Raw genomic sequence first — 20,186 nt, 5'->3', positions numbered from 1 at the left:
GTGAACCCTAGAAAGATTTATATAATCGAGGAAGACTAAAATAAGCAGAATCATAAAAATAATTTATACAATGACTACACCTGAAAAACTTAAAACTATTCAATGTAATAAGTTAAGATCTGACCAAAGTAATATACAACTAATTTCTTTTTTTTTTTTAGGTTTTTTTTTTATTTTGCGAGGCAAATGAGGCTAAGTGGCTTGCCCAAGGCCACACAGCTAGGTAATTATCAAGTGTCTGAGAACGGATTTGAACCCAGGTACTCCTGACTCCAGAGCCGGTGCTTTATCCACTGCGCCACCTAGCCACCCCATATATTTCTAGAAATTGATAGAAAAATTGTATTTCTCACCTCCTGACAGATGACAGACTAAAGGTATAGAGTGAAACATTCATCCTTATATGCAGAAAATGTTCTATTTTGCTTGTTTACACATATTTGTTATGAGAGGATCTTTTATTGGGGGAAGAGTAAAAATAAAAGAGCTAGATGGTGTATTGTTAAGGATGGGAAGAAAAGGACATCAATGCACAAATAAGAAGAGAAGAAAGCTTTAAAAGAGAAATAGATAATCAGTATACTCTTGGAACCATGATTACAAATTAATTATGTATTTAAGGGAAAAATGTTGTATATAATAAGGATTCACCTAGATTGGCAAGTGGCACAGTAGATGGAGTACTGGGCCTGAAGTCAGGAAAGCCTGATTTCAAATCTGGGATCAGACACTTATTAGCCAGACACTTATTGATTCCAAACAAGACACTTAACTTCTATTTGCCTCAGTTTCCTCAACAGCAAGATGAAGATAATAATAGCACCTACCCCTTAGAATTATAGTGAAAATCAAATGAGATATTTGTAAAGCACAGTATCTAAAAATAGTGACATATAAATACTAGCTAATATTATGATTTCATACACAATTCTTTTTCTGTTCTTATAAAAATGATCTCATTTCTTGATTTTTTTCAAATTCATAATATTTTTAAAAGAACTGATCATACCATGCTAATCCCGTTTCCTTTTTTAAAAAGATTACTTGCAGGGGCAGCTAGGTGGCACAGTGGATAGAGCACCGGCCCTGGACTCAGGAGCACCCAAGTTCAAATCCAGCCTCAGACACTTAATAATTACCTAGCTGTGTGGCCTTGGGCAAGCCACTTAACCCCAATTGCCTTGCAAAATCCTAAAAAAAAAAAAAAAATTACTTTCCAATAAAGGAATATTTTAGATACCTAGTATTACACACAAAATATCACATACTAGTCATATGGACAAGATGGAACAGCATGGGCTATATGGCATCTTTGTTAGATCAATCGCTATTTGGATGATTCAATCCAAAGAGTTTTTTTACATTAATGAGTTTTATGCTGGTTTAGGAGCTATCAAAGAGAATACCTTGGAATATGTCATTTTTTGTCAATGATATGGAAGAAGTCATAAAAGGCCTGTTTGTCAAATTTGCAAATGATACAAAGCTGATAAGGATACTTAATATGTTAAATAGTACTAGAAAGAAAAAAGATCTCAAATCAGGAAAATGGGACAAATCACAAATCAAATAATAGTAAGTTAGACAAAATTTAACATTTAAGTTTTTAAAAATAAACTTCATATAGAGAATATAGGAGCTAACCCTGGTAGCTAGGTGGTAGTGGTACAGTGGATAGAGCACTGGCTTTGGAGCCGGGAGGACAGAAGTTCAAATTTTAGTGTAAGACACTTGCTACTTACTATCTATATGCCCTTGGGCAAGTCACTTAATCCTGATTGCCTTGCATCTAGGACCAACTCCAGTCATCTTGATTCATACCTGGCCACTGGACCTAGATGATTCTGGAAGAGAAAGTGAGGATGGTGATTTAGCACAGCACCCCCTAACTCAAATCCAATTCATATGCTTGTCATGACATCACCTCCCCCGAACTCATGGTCTTCTTCCAGGATGAAGGACCAAAAAAAAAAAAAAAACCATCACTGGCTATCCAATAATTCTGTAAGAAAAAACTAGGGATTTTTTTCTGATTACAAGGTCAGATATGAGTCAACAGTGTGACATAACAGCCCCTCCCCCCCAAAAAATAATGTTATCCTCTATCTAAAGGAGGCTTACTGATTAGAAAAGGGGAAGTGATATAGTATTATACACTACTACCTTGATTGGACTAGATCTAGAGTACAGTGGTCAATTATGGAAACAAAATTTTCAGGACAGAAATCAGAACATGCCTTAATAAATAAGCAGGATAGTAAAGACTGAAGAACATAGCATATAAAATAGGGGTGTCTAATCTGAAGAAAGGGAGATTTAAGAAGTTCAAGATAGCTGTTTACAAATATTTAAAACAAGTCACATGAAAAAAGGAGTTAGACTTGTTTTGTTTGCCTTGGGGAGGGGGGATGGGGAGCAATGAATATAGTAATTTAACAAAAAATCAAAGTGAAAGGATAAGGGGCTGAGGAGAACACATTGCTAAATGTCCTTTCCCTTGGGCATTTGGGGATTGAGGATGAACCTAAGAATAAAGCAACACTAGTACTCTGAAAAGTTGGGAAACCACCAAAGATTATTTTGTAGGGCAAGGGTCCTTCTACAACACCATGGCCTCAACCTTGTGAGGGTCAAATTGGGATATTATTAGTCTCAGGAACTCATATTACAGATTTCAAGCTATAGGGATCCAAAAAGACTACCTAGTCTGGTCTTATAATTCTGTAAGTAAGGGGCAGCTAAGTGGTGCAGCGAATAGAGCACTGACCCTGAAATCCAGAGGACCTGAATTCAAATCCTGCCTCAGACACTTGATAGTCACTAGCTATGTGACCTTGGGCAAGTCATTTAAACCCATTACTCCCCCCAAAAAAATTTAGTTTTATAGATAAGGAAATAGATCCAGAATTTTAGTTAAGTGATTTGCCCAAGATCATAGAAGTATTAGTCAAGTTTCAAATATAGGCCCTTTGAGTTAAACTTTATTCTGCTGGACTTTCTCAAACTGGCACATTTCCAAATTGCAAAATAGCTTATACTAATATAAAAGCTGGCAAATGACTCAGACCAGTGTAGTGTGACAGATGAATTTCTAGAAAAAGATGAAAATAAAATCTAAAATCAAGAAAAACCTTTCTTTCCGTGAAAATTGTCAGTAAATCATATTATTCATATAAGCAATAATAAGTCTAAGAAGCCATTTACTGCTCATTGCTCTTTTGAATCTGAATTACATTGTATGTTCACCAGAGGTCCAATGCCAACTGATCCATCAGTTTGGGTATCAAGAACAGTAGATAACCTATTGTCTCCTGGACCTGGATAGTAATGGCCCTGTCATGGCTTTATAGTTATGGTGGTCTCAGTTCTCTATTCTTATGGGACATATTCCTGGGATAAGAAAGGAAAAGTCAATTTACTTTGTATAGGGTAATTCCTCCTAAATGGCTACAATGAAACTGATCTGCTAGAATCCAGTCAAGCTCTGACTCAGGGCACAGAAGGAATTGGTACTGCCATTCTTTCTTTGCTCCCTTTTTGGTATTTCTCTAGTTAGCCAGATCAATTTTTTAGGGGGGTGGAGGGGAGACAATCACAGTCTAGAGATCTCAAGAATTCCCTCAACATCATTCATTGGGGGAGCTATTACCCCTGAGTTAGATAGTGTCCAGTGGGCAGCCTACCCTGCTAGGAATACCTTAAGAGTCACTTCTATCAGACTATCAGGAATACATAAACAATTTCACTAGGGTCAGGAACACTGTCCCTGCACAGAAAAAAATGCATGTATGCATGAATGAATAAATAAATAAATGAATATGAGTAACTTGAAGTGCCATTAGGGGCCCCGGGCCACTGCTTCAGTTAGAAATGTGCAACTCTCAAATTCTCCCGTAGGGTCAAGAGTTGTTACAGGTCCATGGTCTCTGCAGCCCCCTACCGGGACAAAAGCAAAACAGCAGACAACCCAGCCATTGCTGCAAAGGGAAGAAAGGACTAGAGAAGGAAGGGAAGAAGAGATGGTGGGGAGAAAGGGAGAGAGGAAGGAAATAAGGATATATTAAACATGCCTGCACTAAGCACTTGGGCTACAAATATAAGCAAAAAAAAAAAAAGCCCCCAAGGACCTGACTTTCTAATGAGGGAAGATGACACAAAAAGGAACTGAAAAGCAAGAGGAGGTAGGGGAGAATGAAGGTATCAGAGAGTCATTTTGAAGTACAGAAATCAGCAAGAATAGAGATATGCTCAGAAAGATTAAGTGATTTGCCCAAGATAATATATGTATCAGAGGCAGGTTTCAAATATAAGGCAACTTTGAGTTAAAATTTATTCTGTTGAATAACCAGTCCAGCCTCCTACCCTCTGAAAAAGGAAGACTCCAGGAATAAATTTAGGTCTATAAATTTATTATACAGAGCACCAAAATTCAAGTAGGCTGCCACAAAAGGTATGTTGGTTGCCAGTTTGAGTTAAAAACTATAGGAATCTGCCAAAGGTAGAAAGGCAAAAAGAAGGAAATGTAACAAAGGTAACACTCATGTTGCTTCCCAAAAATTAAAGTCTTTTTAAAATAGAGGGATGGAAGCCCTATCATGGCTGACACTGATAAGCCTTCATAGCCCAAAGTGATTGCCAGAACCTCCTCAGCTAAATCTTAAGAGTGATATTAGTTATTATCACTATTTGATTAATTACATATCTAGTCTCTGATCACACCATGCCAACATTTATTCAACCATTTTAACAAAAACAAAGATAATTGACAACTATAATTTATGTGGTACTTTTTACATCCATTATTGGGATGGAACCTCACAATACTGTGAGGTATAGATGATAGAATTACCCTTATTTTACAGATAAAGAAAAACTGAAGCTGAGAGTTAAGCAACTCCTTCAACCATGGTCTATTAAGCCCTCAACTATGGTCTATTAAGTTGTCAGAAGTGGTATTCAGAGCTAGATCTTCTTAAATCTAAGCCCAGTACTCTAGTCACTCTATCATATTGATATAAAAATGAATTTGATTTTTTTTAATATTCCCAAGTTATGTAGATTCAAATATGGTTTATGAGGTGGGTCACTAAGCTAGATGATATCATCTTAGTTTTTATAAAACTAGATGTAACTATTAAAAAATCAAGAATGACTGGTATGATAAAACAAAAGTAATGTTTCTCATCAGTATTGATATACATGATGATAACTGTACTACATAAAACTGTAAATCTACCACGTACAACTTGCTATTCCTTTCAAATATACAACAAAATTGTCGTGCAAATTTTTTTCTTTTTATTCTACATTGTCCCCACCCCACTCTAGAGATGGCTTTTATATAGATATACAGATATATATAACAGAAATAGATGTGTATATAATATGTAAAATTATTCTATACAAACTTCCATTTATCAGTTCTCTGAATAGAGATAGTATCTATCTTTATATGCCCTTTATATTATTTTGAACATTTATAATAAAACAATTTATTCATTCAAAGTTATTCTTAAAACAATATTACTGTTACTAGGGCAGCTGGATGGCACAGTAAATAAGAGTACTGGCATTGGAATCAAGAGGACCAGAGTCTGAATCCATCCTCTGACACTTCCTAGAAGTGTGACCTTGGGCAAATTACTTAACCCTGATTTCTCCCATCCAGGGCTATCTCCAGTCATCCTGATTCATATCTGTCATTGGACCCAGAAGGCTCTGGAGGAGAAAGTGAGACTGGTAACTTAGCATAGCACCCCTTCACTTGAATTCAATTCATGTGCTTGTCATGGCATCACCTCCCTAATGTCATGGTTTTTTTTCAAGAATGAAGGACAAGGGGCAGCTAGGTGGCTCAGTGGATAGAGCATCAGCCCTGGAGTCAGGAGTATCTGAGTTCAAATCCGGACTCAGACACTTAATAATTACCTAGCTGTGTGGCCTTGGGCAAGCCATTGCCTTGCAAAAAAAAAAAAAAAACTAAAAAAAAAAAATGAAGGACAAACATTATTATTACTGTTACTATATACAATATTCTCTTGTTCTCTTGGCTCTGCTCAGTCTTCATTATTTCATTCAAATCTTTCCATGTTTTTCTAAGATCACTGGGCTTATCCTATCTTAAAGCAGAGTAATATTACATCACAATCTTATATTACAACTTGCTCAGTTGAGTCCCCCTCTGATGAGCACCCCTGCAATTTCAATCCTTTGCTATTACAAAGAGATCTGCTATAATATATTTAAGAATATATAGATCCTTTTTCTTTTTTTCCTATCATCATTGAAAACAGACCTAGTCGTGGTATTGTTGGGTCAAAGGATATAGGTAGTTTAATAATTTGGGGAGCATAATTCCAAATTGCTCTCCAAAATGGCTGGATCAGCATGCTATCCATAATAAATTAGTGTTCCAATTAAGAGTTTTGCTAAAAAAAATTTTTAAAAAAGAGTTTTGCTAACAATTGAGAATAAAGCTTATAAATAAGCAGTTTTCAAAAGGAAGGAATCAATTCTGCCAACATCTTCCCCATACACACACACACACACACACACAAAATCACAAAATTGTTCCTATCACCAGATTAACTAAAATGGAAAAATGATGATTGCTTGAAAGATTGCAGCAAAATAAGCATACTAATTTACTGGAACTAAAACTTGGAAATTTGAAACTATGTCTCAAGTCATTAAACTGTTCTTGCTCTTTTGATTCAAGTGTAATACCATCATTAGGCCCAAATTGCAGAGATTAAGGCAAGAGGAAAAGGACCCATATATATACAAAAAATGTCTGAAGACCTCTTTTTTGTAGTAGCAAAAAATTAGAAACTAAGTGGATCTTTCTTCTGAGATTAACTATAATTCATACAGTAGAATATTATTGCACAACAAGGAAATGGATAGTTTAAGAGAAAATTGGGAAGATCTGCATAAATTGAGTGGACTGAGCAAAACCAGAACAATTAAACAGTTTGTTCATCATTAGAAAGACTTTATAAGATTTGAGAACTCTGATTAATGTAATGACAAACGATGACAGAGTAAAATGAAATGTGTACTTTTGAAGAATAGAGCTAATATGGGGATTTTCTTTGCTTGACTAAGCAAACTTTTTATTTTTGTGAGGCAATAGGATTAAGTGACTTGCCCAAGGTCACACAACCAGGAAATCATGAAGACTTGAGGTTGGATTTGAGCTCAGATTCCAGAGCTGGTGCTCCATCTTCTGTGCCAACTTGCTGCTTGCTAAGCATACTTTTTTACAACGGTTTTCTTATTCATTGGGAGGAATTATGAAAAGGAAAGAAAAAATATTTGCTAATTTAAAAAAAAAATTTAAAAATTTGCTTATGACAATAAATAATATAGAGAGGCAGTGTGCTATAACACAGAGTGTAACAAAAATCCACTAAAGAAAATTTACAGATACTAGTCTGAGCAAAACAAAGGAATCGCCAGGAATATCAACGCCCTAATAAAGTTTTATTAGGAATATTCCACTCAAGACTATATAGGTTCAAGTTCCGGCTGACATCTTGTAACTTAGTAACCTTGGACAAATCACTTAACCTCTTAAGTGTCTGGGCAACTCAAGATTAAAAATTTTGGAAAAGGCACTGAACCGCCCCTTTCCCCATTTCCCAGCTTCTCTGAAACCTTCAAGGCTGTGAGATCCTTCAAGTGAAAAGTAAAACGATATTGGGGATGATGCTGGGCACGAGGTAAGCGCTTAATAAATGCCCGCTTGGGGCGGCTAGGTGGCACAGTGGATAAAGCACCGGCCTTGGAGTCAGGAGTACCTGGGTTCAAATCCGGTCTCAGACACTTAATAATTGCTTAGCTGTGTGGTCTTGGGCAAGCCACTTAACCCCATTTGCTTTGCAGAAAAAAAACTAAAAATAAAAAAATAAATAAAATAAAACAAATGCCCGTTAACTCCAGGAGAGGAGAGAAAAGATTAAGAGACAGGAGACTGGGCATTCTTCCTAGCACGTGATCACTCTTTGGAGAAGGCCGGAGCAGCGGCCGGGGCGGCTGCGCATGCGCAGAGACGCGTGCCCTAAAGGCTGCGCATGCGCCCAACTCCGGTTACCAGTCGCCTGGGTGCCCTTAGCCGGTTCCAGGCCCGAGCTCCTACAGGGGAGAGAGAACCAAGCACAGGGGCTGGGGGAGGGCGCGGGGCGGAGAGGAAAGTGCACTTAAGTTTCGAGGCGGGATCGTTTCAGGTTCAGTCGCCCCCGACCCGTCCCTCTCCTCACGCTGGCACCGAGGCAAGGATGCCAGGCAGGGGGACGCGCGGGGAAGATGGAGCCGCTTCTGCTGAGGTGTATCCAAACACGGAGGCGCTCAACTCGAAGGTAAGGCCGGAACCTCCTCAGAAGCGTCCCCTCCGGGCGAAGGGAGAACCCTGAGGCCAAGCGCCGCTTCCCACGCCCTTTCCCAGGACCCCTTGCGCCTGGGGCGCGGCAGGAAGCTGCTTCTGGGGACCCGGAAGGGTTCCGTGCGCCTCCGCCCTGCCGGCTCCCCCAAGGCGCCTCCGTGCTGGACTGCGTGTGGAGAAGCGGCCGTAGTCCACGGGAAGGCTCGCGCCCCACGAGTCACGGCGGATTTAAGGGCCGATAAAGGGGTGTAGGGGGCAAGAGCCGACAGACGGAACGGGCGGTGCAGTGGGATGGTGCCGCCATTCTAGTTCCGGGTCAGGGGTCGTCCTGACCGTGTCAGCGGTGGTAATCGATGAGCCGCCAGGAGAAGCCCTGGGGGGAGAAACCGAGACTTAGTGTCGGGATCTCTGGGCCCCGGGATACTTTCCTCCACCTCTGAAATGCCAAGGTCACATCGGTTTCAAGCTAAGAAGAAGTGCTTGCAAAAGAGCGAGGATTTTCCACCCAGAATTGGGAGCTTAGTTTTTACAGCTGTAAAGTTCCTTTAAAGATCACTTGTCTGGCCAGTAATCTTATTCTCCAGGCAACCAGCATCCAACTAGGTTCAATGGAAAGAGTGTTGGGGGGGGGGGCTAGGTTGCACAGTGGATAGAGCACCGACCCTGGAGTCAGGAGGACTTAAGTTCAAGTCCGACCTCAGACAATAATTACCGAGCTGTGTGGCCTTGGGCAAGCCCTTAACCCCATTGCCTTGCAAAAACTTAAATGAATGAATGAATATGAATAAATAGTGAGTAACTGTATTCTTGTCACACAGTTAACTGGAAAGCTCAAATTTAATACTGTATGCAAACTGTTCACAAGTCTTAAAGTATTATAGAATATTACTTATTATTATCCTAGACAGTTTGATGCTTGAGGTAAATTTTCTTTCTCTGTAGAATGGGAATGTTAATATTGCACTAGTGTTCTCACAGGTTTGTTGTGAAGGATGTACTACCTGTTTGGCCTTGGGCAAGCCACTTAACCCCATTGCCTTGCAAAAATCTAAAAAATAAAAATAAAAAAAGAGTGCTGGGCAGCCCCAGACATTTAATTAGCTGTATGGCACTGGACAACTATGACCCTGGATAATTGCTTCCCTTAGTTTCCTCAATACTTAAAAAATAAGGATAGTAATAGGACCACCTCCTGAGGTTGTTATGAGGATAAAATACACAGTGCCTAGCCTACAGGGAGGACTGAGGAATTTAAAGCCCAGCCTATTAAAATGATTTGACCATGATCACAGAAATGAAATTAGAAATGAAATTTTGACTTCTGACCCCTGACTCCAAAATGCCACTCTGACAGCTTCATCAAGGTTTGAATTCTGAAACTGACAGATTAATCAATAAAGGGAAAGCACCTACTTTTTGTCAGGCACTACATTAAAGCTCCTGGGATACAAAAAAAAAAAGACAAAAGACAGACCTTGCCTTTAAAGAGCTTACATCAGTGGTCTTACACTGAAGACCAGAATTTGAGAGATCTTGGACAAATTACTTAATTTCCGAACTGAACATAGCTCATATAATAAAGAGTAAATAGGGGCGACTAGGTGGCACAGTGCATAGAGCACCAGCCCTGGAGTCAGGAGTACCTGAATTCAAATCCAGCCTCAGACACTTAATAATTACCTAGCAGTGTGGCCTTGGGCAAGCCCTTAACCCCATTGCCTTGCAAAAACTTGAATGAATGAATGAATAAATGAATAGTGAATAACTGTATTCTTGTCACACAGTTATTGGAAAGCTCAAATTTAACTGTTCACAAGTCTTAAAGTATTATAGAATATTATTTATTATTATCCTAGACACTTTGATGCTTGAGGTAAATTTTCTTTCTCTGTAGAATGGGAATGTTAATATTGCACTAGTGTTCTCACAGGTTTGTTATGAAGGATGCACTTTTAAAACTAAGACTATTCAAAGGGAAAGTAAAATGTATTTGTTAGTTTGGTAAGGGTATTGCCAGTGACACTGCACTGTTATGTTGGCAGAATATAGTATTAGTAAGCTCACATATATACATTTTAAAAAGCTAGGTAGTTCAGTGGATAGAGCACCAGCCCTGGAGTCAGGAGGACCTGAGTTCAAATGTGGCCTCAGGCACTTAGTAATTACCTAGCTGTGTAACCTTGGGCCTTGCAAAAAAGACAATAAATAAAAATTTGTCTCACATTTGTCCCACAACCTCGAGAAATAGTATAAATACTAGTGTTCCCATTTTACATGTAGGGAATTATATAACGATAGTAGTTATGATTTGCCTACTGATAGATCGCTTTTAAGTGGCAAAGTCATGATGGAAGAAGTCTAGTGTTATTTCTAGTAAATCAATTTGCTACTGTAACTATCAATTTTTTTAGATTTGCAGCTGTATTAGATTTTATGTAGTCCAAGTCAGTAATCAGTATGCTGATGGCTATTACTTACCTCAATCTCTACCTCCTAATGATAGTGTGCTGACTAACTTGTGGAGATTCATAAAATAACCACACCTCCACACTTCTTTTGGTAACTAGTTCTCCCATTCTGTCCAGCATCAAGAAGAGAGGAGTTAGAATCTCAAGTTATTAACATTTTTATCTGTTTAAGAAAGTTTACATTAAAAACTAATCTTATATGTACAAATGCCTTCTGAACTACCCATTGTCATGGGAGAGAAGATGATCCTGAGCTATTCCAGTAGAATTTAGGAGTCCTGTCAAGCTAAAAGATTTTCACAGACCATCTGCTAAATTTTAGAGGGACTACTTGATGGAGAGAGGTGGTATTCCTATGGACAGAATCACAAATCCATGAACTATTGAACTATATACAGTCACAATTTATATTATATCTTCTAATTATTATAATTTTATATTTACATATGTATACAGCACTCTTTGTTCTCTTTTTTTCATTCTGCACTATTTTCTCTTTTTTTTGTATTTATGTATTATCTTTCATAGTATTCTTTATTATGGTATAACATTCTCTTGCTGCATTGATATGCTGGTCTGTTTAGCTTTGTATTTTTGCTTTTTTGTGTAGTTCAGTGATAAGCATTATTTACAAATGATTCTCTTTAATTGTTCCCTTGGTATATATTTACAGTACTAAGATGACTGAATCAAAGGACCTTGTTGAATATTGTCAGATTGTTTTCCAGAAAAATTACATGAGTTCATAGCAGACTACTATTTAGATATTATCAACCTCCCCTGTAAACATTGTGATATGCTCCCAGTGTTGAAAAAATGAAGCCAGCCACATTATCACATAGAACACCCTCTCAAAAGACATTTTAAAACATCTGTTTCAACCTTATTTTTAATAGATAAAGGAACAAAAAGTTGTCGTGGATGAACTTTCCAACTTGAAGAAAAACAGAGTAAGTAATTTCAAAATTAATTTTGCACAATAGGTGCAAACTGCCATATTAAACATTTAAAGAGCAATCTTTCTCACCTTATCTTAGCTTTAAAACCTTATGGAGTATAGATATCATTTCCATTTTACATATGAAAAAACTGACACTCAGGTTAAATGACTGACCTATTTGTCACAGCTGTTAAATGGAAAAGACAGAATTCAAATCCAAATTTTCCTGATTTCAAATCCACTATGCTACAAAATCTCCTTATATGTTTGTAATTTAAGAACTAAATCATTCAAAGCCTAGATAATTTTTTCCTAGAATTTTAGTCACCTACTTCAATAAATGATTATAAGCACCATGTCCTTTGTGTAATTTTACTATCTGTTCCCCTCTCACATCTACTGGAATTATTTAATCTGGAAAGGACAGTCATTAGAACTTTTAATGTTGAGTTTCCACTTGAGAAATTGTCCTGCAGAGGGTAGTAACAAGTTGTCCTTAAGTGATGATAAAGTAATAGAAAGTGAACTTAAACTAAGATTAAGAGACTCAGTTTTAGATAATTTGACTAAGAGTTTTAAAGTGATGAAGTATGCTACTAAGCGAGGTTGTAAAAATTCTCATAGGCTAGAATCTAATCTGTCTTTCTAAAAACAAACCCTAACCCTATCCCTTTGGGCATGGTTATAGGCAAATAATCTCTTTATAGCACACCTTATGGTTTACTAAGTGTTTAATAAATCTGAGATAAGTGAGCCAGCTAACCTTTAGCAGATGCTTCTGATCCTCTAATTCACTATGTAAAACCTGTAGAAATTTCCTTCCAAATGCCCTTTTATAGTGCTCTAGCTTTGACTCTGAGGAACTATTAAGGAAATGTATGATCTTAAAATCATACTTCAAGTCCCATAAGGCAGGCATTGCCATGATATTATAACAGAACTAGCTTAGATCTGAAAAATACAAGATTACTATACCTTTTTAGTTTATATAATTACCAAAACCACAGGTTTTTTTGATACACGAATCACTGTTCTGATTTTTTAACTATGCTTGCAATTTATAGTGCCTTTTCATTGACAATTTTGTTAGGCTTCCTTTTATATTCTTAAGCAATGGGTTCTTGATTTTATTTGATTAATTTAGGACTAACGATTTAAAATTGAAAGGAACCTCAGAGACCATCAGATAGTTAACCCCCTTATTTCACAGTTGGGAAACTTGGGAACTAGGAAGGAAACATGAACAAGTAAGGAAGGAAACATGAACAAGTCATATAGTTATGTCCATCAGAAGAAGAAATTTGAAGCTAGATCCTTTAAAGCCCATGCCCTTTCTACTTCATCATTCTGTCTTTAGTATCTTTCTTCAGAAGTAAAATGTACTTTATTTTAAATTACACTAATCACAGTTAGAAATACTTGTTTAAATGAAATAGGTTTGATTGATGAATAAATTTATGCACACAAAATGTTTATTACAAATCTTTCACAAACTTCACTTTTCTGATGCAACCAGTAGGCATGCAGATTTCTTGTTAAAAGTTTTGGTAGAATAATACAATTTAATACATTTGAATATTTATAAAAACCATGCAAATGAATGTGGCATAGATGATAGAGAGCTAGACTTGGAATTACAAAAACCTTTATTTAAGTCCTGACACATACTGGCTACATTACACTAAGAAAGTACTTATCTATAAATTTCTAAGTCTTCAGTTGCTCAGCAGATTTCAGATAAAACAAAACTATTTTAAAGATTATTAATCACTTAGTTAGAAACTGCCAATATAACCATATATAGTTATTTTGTAAGTAGATATTAAGTGTTCAATCATTCAGTGATTGGAAATGTTTTCAAAGATTGCTGCTTAATGGATCAAATCTTGATATCTACCTAAAATCTTCTTTTGCAGAAAGTTTATAAACAGCAACCAAACAGCAACATATTCTTTCTTGCAGATAGAACAGAAATGCTCTCTGAAAGTAAAAGTGAGTTTTTTCTGTTTATGTATTTATTTTCTTGTGTCCCAAGGAAAAAAAGAATGATGATAGTTGATTTTCTTTTTTTTACTAACATGTTAAAAAAAAAAGTCATACTAGAGGGATGGTACTGATGACTATATATTAGTAAAGAATTAGTCTTGTACATTTCAATTAAATGAAGTTGTTTGATCTATGAATTAAATCTTAAGAAATTTGGAAAACTACAAAATTTTACTAACCTTTCAAGGCAGGTTATCTGTCCTATATTTTAAACATCATAAAATAAATAAAATGATAAGTATTCTTGTTACAGAAAGGGTATAACTATAGGATTAATTTAGTCATACTACCTGTACTATGAGTTAATAGATGTCTAAAAGATTTACTTAATTTAATATTTCCTTTTTGTTTCCACAGATACATTAGATGAGTTGAAAAAAATCTACCAGGAAATAGAAAATACGGAAAAAAACAAAATCAAAAAATAAACTGTACATAATGTGTGGCATTTGTTGTTCAGTCACTTTATCCATTGAACATGGCAAGTACGATTTTTTGCATAAGAATCTACTTCATAATCTTAAACGACGAGGACCTAACAGTAGTCAACAGGTGTTAAAGACTGATATTGATTATCATTGCTTATTTTCTGGTCATGTCCTTCACTTAAGAGGCCTTTTGACTCCCCAGCCTATTGAAGATGAAAAAGGCAATGTATTTCTTTGGAATGGAGAAATCTTTGGTGGAATATTTGTAGGAACTGAAGATAATGATACTCAAATTATGTTTAATCATCTTTCCTCATTTAATAAGGAATCTGAAATTCTCTCACTTTTTTCAAGTGTCCATGGTCCATGGGCTTTTATTTATTACCAAGCATCTAGTAATTGTGTGTGGTTTGGTAGGGATTATTTTGGTCGTCGAAGCTTACTTTGGCATTTTAGTAATACAGAGAAGGGTTTTTGTCTTGCTTCAGTAGGTACTAAAGCTGCTGGAGTAGTAAACGAGTGGCAGGAAGTTCCAGCATGTGGAATTTTCAAAATTGATCTTAAATCCTCTTCTATTTCAAAACACATGGTTTTAACATTATATCCTTGGAAATATATTTCTAAAGAGAATACAGTAGAGGAAGTTGACAAGAGTCTTGATCAGATTCCAGGTGATTTGCCAAAATTTGTATCAGTTGAGCTAAATGAAGCTAGGCTTTGTCTAAAGACACCTGTTGTTCCATTAAATACAAAGTTTCGAAAAGATACATTTACATCTGATCATAGTTCCCATATCCCAGCTACTATAGAAAATCTTCAGGTTTTTCTTAAAGATGAGCACATGAAAAAAACAGTTCATCAATTAATTCATGTCTTAAGTGAAGCTGTAAAAAAACGAGTTTTATGTTTATCTAGGACTGAAAGTGTTTCCCTAAATGATGACCATTCTAAAGCCTCTGCTAAGAAGGCAAATATTGCAATACTTTTTTCTGGTGGCATTGATTCCATGGTTATTGCAAGCCTTGCTGATCGACATGTTCCTTTTGACGAACCAATTGATCTTCTTAATGTAGCTTTCATGACTAAAGAAAAGGTTGGGCATGCTACTTTCACCAATAAAAGTGATAAGCTGAAAAAACATCTTCAGGAAAACATTAAAAGACTTGATATCACCACTGATAATATTCAGGACCAGAACTTTAATGTGCCAGATCGACTCACTGGCAGAGCAGGGCTAAAAGAATTAAAAGCTATAAATCCTTTAAGAATGTGGAATTTTGTTGAAATTAATGTTTCCCTGGAAGAATTGCAGAGAATGAGACAACACCAAATAAGCCATTTAGTTCAACCCTTGGATACAGTTTTGGATGACAGCATTGGTTGTGCAGTTTGGTTTGCTTCTAGAGGAGTGGGCTGTGCTATGAAAGAAGATAAAATGAAACCATACCAAAGTTCTGCAAAGGTATGTTAGAGGTTTCTTATATCATAATAGTTTCTTAGTCTTACTACAGATAGCAGTATATTAAATAGTGAATGGATAATTGTGTTATCAAATTATTAAGAGAAATAACTTATATAAATCTTTGGCTGAGGGGCAGCTAGGTGGCCTAGTGGATAAAGCACCGACCTTGGAGTCCGGAGTACCTGGGTTCAAATGTGGTCTCAGACACTTAATAATTACCTAGCTGTGTGGCCTTGAGCAAGCCACTTAACCCCATTTGCCTTGCAGAAACCTAAAGTAAGTAAATAAATAAATAAATAAAATCTTTGGCTGATTTATATAGCACCAGTGAATGATAGCTAATTTTTGAAATAAAGTAGCTCTAATATTCTCCTTCATAAAACATCCATTACTTTTAAGAATTTTTGTAAAGGGAGAATTTTATCCCTAAATCAATAATATTTCCAAGGCTAGAAATGTATTTTCTTAGGAAATAGAGGACAAGAGTTGTTAATTTTTATTTCTTTTGCTTTTTCACTACTGGAAATGAATGCTTAGTGAATGAAGATTTAATTATTTTGGAACAGCTTTTACCCTATTATTTTAATATGAAATAAAAACAATAGTATACCTAAATTGTCTAGCAATATAATACATAAACCTTTTTTTAAGATATCCAAATTTCTTATGCCTTTATGTTTTATGAATTGTTTTATTTAGAAATGTTTCCTTTCTACTGTAGTTTTATGATGGCTTTCTCTTCTGGTAGGCTTATTTTACTCATTTTTATTTTAAAAAAACCTAATTAAATTTATTTAACCTTCTCTAGGTAGTTCTTACTGGGATTGGTGCAGATGAACAGCTTGCAGGATATTCTCGTCATCGAGTTCGCTTCAAAACACATGGTCTAGAAGGATTAAGTAAAGAACTAGAAATGGAACTAGGTCGAATTTCTTCTAGAAATCTTGGCCGTGATGATAGGGTCATCAGTGATCATGGAAAAGAAGCAAGGTAATTCAAATGGCATGTGGTTTTAGTGATGAGGTTAGAAAAGGAGACTCGGGCAGCCAGGTGGCACAGTGGATAGAGCACCGGCCCTGGAGTCAGGAGTACCTGGGTTCAAATCCGGCCTCAGACACTTAATAATTACCTAGCTTTAAAAAAAAAAGGAAACTCAATTATAAACTATTAAAGATACTATAATCCACTTTCCTCTTACAGATGAACAAAACCTATAGAAGTAGTGGCTTGATTAAGGTCACTCTTTTTATCAACTTCCAGTCCATAATCCAAAATTGTGCTTTTTTTTAGGTTTCTTGTTTTTCTTAAGGGTGATAACATAATTAGAAACATCTATGATACTAACCTCCAAAGAACATGAAACATTTTCAATGTATGATTTTATACCTGCTCTAAGTTTCTTTTATTTATTTATTTGTTTGTTTGTTTGTTTGTTTTAGGTTTTTGCAAGGCAAATGGGGTTAAGTGGCTTGCCCAAGCCCACGCAGCTAGGTAATTAAGTGTCTGAGACCAGATTTGAACCCAGGTACTCCTGACTCCAGGGCCGGTGCTCTATCCACTGCGCCACCTAGCCGCCCCAGTTTCTTTTATTTATAACTTTATTTCTAGAAGCAGCATTTTCTAAAAGGCACAGACAATGAAATACAATGAAATAGTCTCTAAAAATAGTTAAATATGCATATCATATCACTAATCTTGGCCTTTTATTTTGACCAGTTATTTGTTACATATATTTAAAATTTACAGAGTAAATTTATATCATAAACATGCCTGTGTAGTTTAGAGAGAGGGAATTTATTTCCTTTAGTTAAATCAGATTCAAAAGACCTGAATTATTATATATATGAATATAAATTATTCTATCTCAGGAGAAAAAATACATTAGGAAAGTTCCTAGTCATTATGTTACCATTATACATGTCATAATTCTATTTTAATAAATACTATTATATTCTCTTATTTATTTATTAATATATTGATACCATAAGTAGAGAGACTAATTTACTATATATCTTGGTAACTGAACCATAGTAAAAATGCTTTACTGTTATTTAGGATTCTTCTGATCAAAAAGTACTGTTGCATAATTTTTTGCCAACCTTTTTTGATGAGGAATCACTCTATAATATATCAGAAACATTATTTGGCATTTATTATTTATTTTATAATAATAATTGATTTGGGGGGATTGGTCAGTAGAACTTAAAAGGAGTAAAAAGGGCTAACAGCTATTGGTAAGTAAAATATTAGCCAAACTAGAAAAGAAGTGAAACCAACTGAAACAAGATTGAAGTTAGAGATTACTGTTATTAATAACCTAATACTTGACCCTAAAAATTATATTTGACTTGTCTTTCTCTCTCAGTGACTTAAAGTGTGAATATAATTAAATAAATATGATTTCCTGAGTTTACCCCATACTTTGAAATATAAAAGATTTGGCACCTTGATACCTCATTTTTCATTCCTCACAACCTTTAATTTTATGGTTTAGAAGAGATAGAAAAGACCAAAATATTCATATGATTTTATTTTTTTTCTTTTTTTTTTGCAAGGCAAATGGAGTTAAATGGCTTGCCCGAGGCCACACAGCTAGGTATTCATTAAGTGTCTGAGGCTGGATTTGAATCCTGACTCCAGGGCCGGTGCTCCATCCACTGTGCTACCTAGCCACCCCTGATTTTATTTTAAAATCCTAGATATGTTCATTCAGTAATTTAAAAACCTATTTTTCATTACTTGACAATTATTGAGAAATATCTCTTTTATCTTGAATGAACAGCTTCTATTTGCATTAATTCACTAATTCATTTATTGCATAACTAGTTTTCTTAATTACATTGCTAGAAGTAGAACCTTTGAAGTTCAGTTTTCAACTAGAACTATTCCTGTTAAATAAACTATATTAAAACAGAAATGAACACAGGGCTTTTTTTTTCAACCCCTTTTCATAAAAATTTTTATTTTCAATTTAGGTTTCCTTTTCTTGATGAAAATGTCGTCTCCTTTCTAAATTCTCTGTCTATTTTGGAAAAAGCAGACTTGACTTTGCCCCGTGGAATTGGTGAGAAATTGATTTTGCGCCTTGCAGCATTAGAACTTGGTCTTACAGCTTCCACTGTCCTGCCTAAAAGAGCCATGCAGTTTGGATCTAAAATTGCAAAACTAGAAAATAATAATGAAAAGGCTTCTGATAAATGTAGTCGACTTCAAGAGTTATCTTCAGAATAATGTAGTGATGAATAGACTGTTCAGTGTTAATGACTATGCACATTGCAACATTTATTAAATTACATAAAAATAAAATATTTTTCTCTTAGTGTGTATTGTAATTAATTTAAAATTCAGACTAATTTTTCTTTAAATTGCAAACCATTTGCTTATTAGTACCAAATTGTTGTCTTGTTTTTTAAATGCACTTGAAAGTACAAATTTAATATTTTAAAATGACAATCAAAATAACATACTTTTGAATCCATATTTGCTTCACTCACTTGTAATTAAAGTCAAGTTACCTATAGAATAGATACCTTAGCCTTGTTCAAGGTTATTTCCTAAAGTTCAGAATTGCACCTAAGAATTTTGTGCCTGGAAGCAAGTTGCACAAGATAAAAATTAGGGAAGGAATGTGTCATCTGGTAGCTTCCTGTTTTAATTTGTTTCTTATTGGGTACTAAGCTAGTTGTTAAGGCTGTTGAAGGACAGTAAGTATTCTCAGTAGGATCTCAGATTTTTACTCTAAGGAAATCATATCACTGATTAAGATTAAATTATGTTTCTTTAAAAATATAAGAAATATAGAATGCAATATATAAACTGGGCTTTAATCTTGCCTTGTCACATAGTGGTGACTTGGTGACTTGCTTGACTTTTTCAGTGTTCAGTGAAATCACAGGTCCAATTTCTAGGTAGTAGGAACTTAAAAAGATTTGACTTGGGTAAATATTTTTTCAGGATTATGTGTTTTCAATTTAGAACTTATGATTATAGGCCTCTTCCGTTATTCTTCATAATTTTAAAAGTAAGAATCTGGGTCTATAAAGGGATAGGGAAAGGAATCACTATTTTGCCTGAATCTATTATGGGTCATTCTTTTTGTTTTGTTTTGTTTTTGCAAGGCAATAAGGTTAAGTGACTTGCCCCCAAGGTCACACAGCTAAGTAAGAATTAAGTGTCTGAGGTCCTCCTCACTCCACAGATAATACTGTATACATTTCACCACCTAACTGCCCCTATTATGGGTCATCCTTAAAGATAACTCAAGCTGCTGTGTTGATTAAAAAGGTTTGAGGGACAGGGGTTTCTGGGTAATTTAATCATTTTATTAATAAGGCCAACACTTTATCAATAAAAGGATGGTCATTTGGATATCTCTTTTTCTAAGAATGATATTTTGTTACCCTTGGACAGAGAGACCTATTTCTATACTCAGACCATCCCCATTCTTAAGCAATCTATT

General features: G+C 35.6%; 1 protein-coding gene and 1 long non-coding RNA gene across 9 annotated transcripts in view; one reads left to right on the top strand and one right to left on the bottom strand.

The window, feature by feature from the left end:
- The window catches only part of LOC141507645 (uncharacterized), a 94,631-nt gene extending 86,172 nt beyond the window's left edge, over positions 1–8,459 (bottom strand). For all 6 annotated transcript variants that reach the window (XR_012474219.1, XR_012474220.1, XR_012474215.1 and 3 more), the window contains exons 1-2: positions 8,262–8,459; positions 1,743–1,844 (exon numbers count right to left, since the gene is read on the bottom strand). This is a non-coding gene — a long non-coding RNA (uncharacterized LOC141507645). The remainder of the gene's footprint in view (positions 1–1,742; positions 1,845–8,261) is intronic.
- ASNSD1 (asparagine synthetase domain containing 1) lies at positions 8,326–19,050 on the top strand. Of its 3 annotated transcripts, none has more exons than XM_074215512.1 (5): positions 8,326–8,360; positions 11,748–11,801; positions 14,195–15,727; positions 16,536–16,717; positions 18,703–19,050. In XM_074215512.1, exons 3-5 carry the CDS (start codon positions 14,276–14,278, stop codon positions 18,956–18,958), a joined length of 1,890 nt encoding a protein of 629 aa, XP_074071613.1. In that variant the 5' UTR covers positions 8,326–8,360; positions 11,748–11,801; positions 14,195–14,275; the 3' UTR covers positions 18,959–19,050. The 3 variants fall into 3 exon arrangements, with proteins under 3 accessions (XP_074071613.1, XP_074071614.1, XP_074071612.1); XM_074215513.1 differs by lacking the exon at positions 8,326–8,360 and adding an exon at positions 8,517–8,832; XM_074215511.1 differs by lacking the exon at positions 8,326–8,360 and adding an exon at positions 8,517–9,174.
- Positions 19,051–20,186: the final 1,136 nt, after the last annotated feature.

This window comes from Macrotis lagotis, chromosome 1 (genome assembly GCF_037893015.1).
Source record: "Macrotis lagotis isolate mMagLag1 chromosome 1, bilby.v1.9.chrom.fasta, whole genome shotgun sequence".
NCBI lineage: Eukaryota > Metazoa > Chordata > Mammalia > Peramelemorphia > Peramelidae > Macrotis > Macrotis lagotis.
The sequence above is the reverse complement of the archived record's forward strand: the minus strand, read 5'-3'. Positions and strand labels throughout refer to the sequence as shown.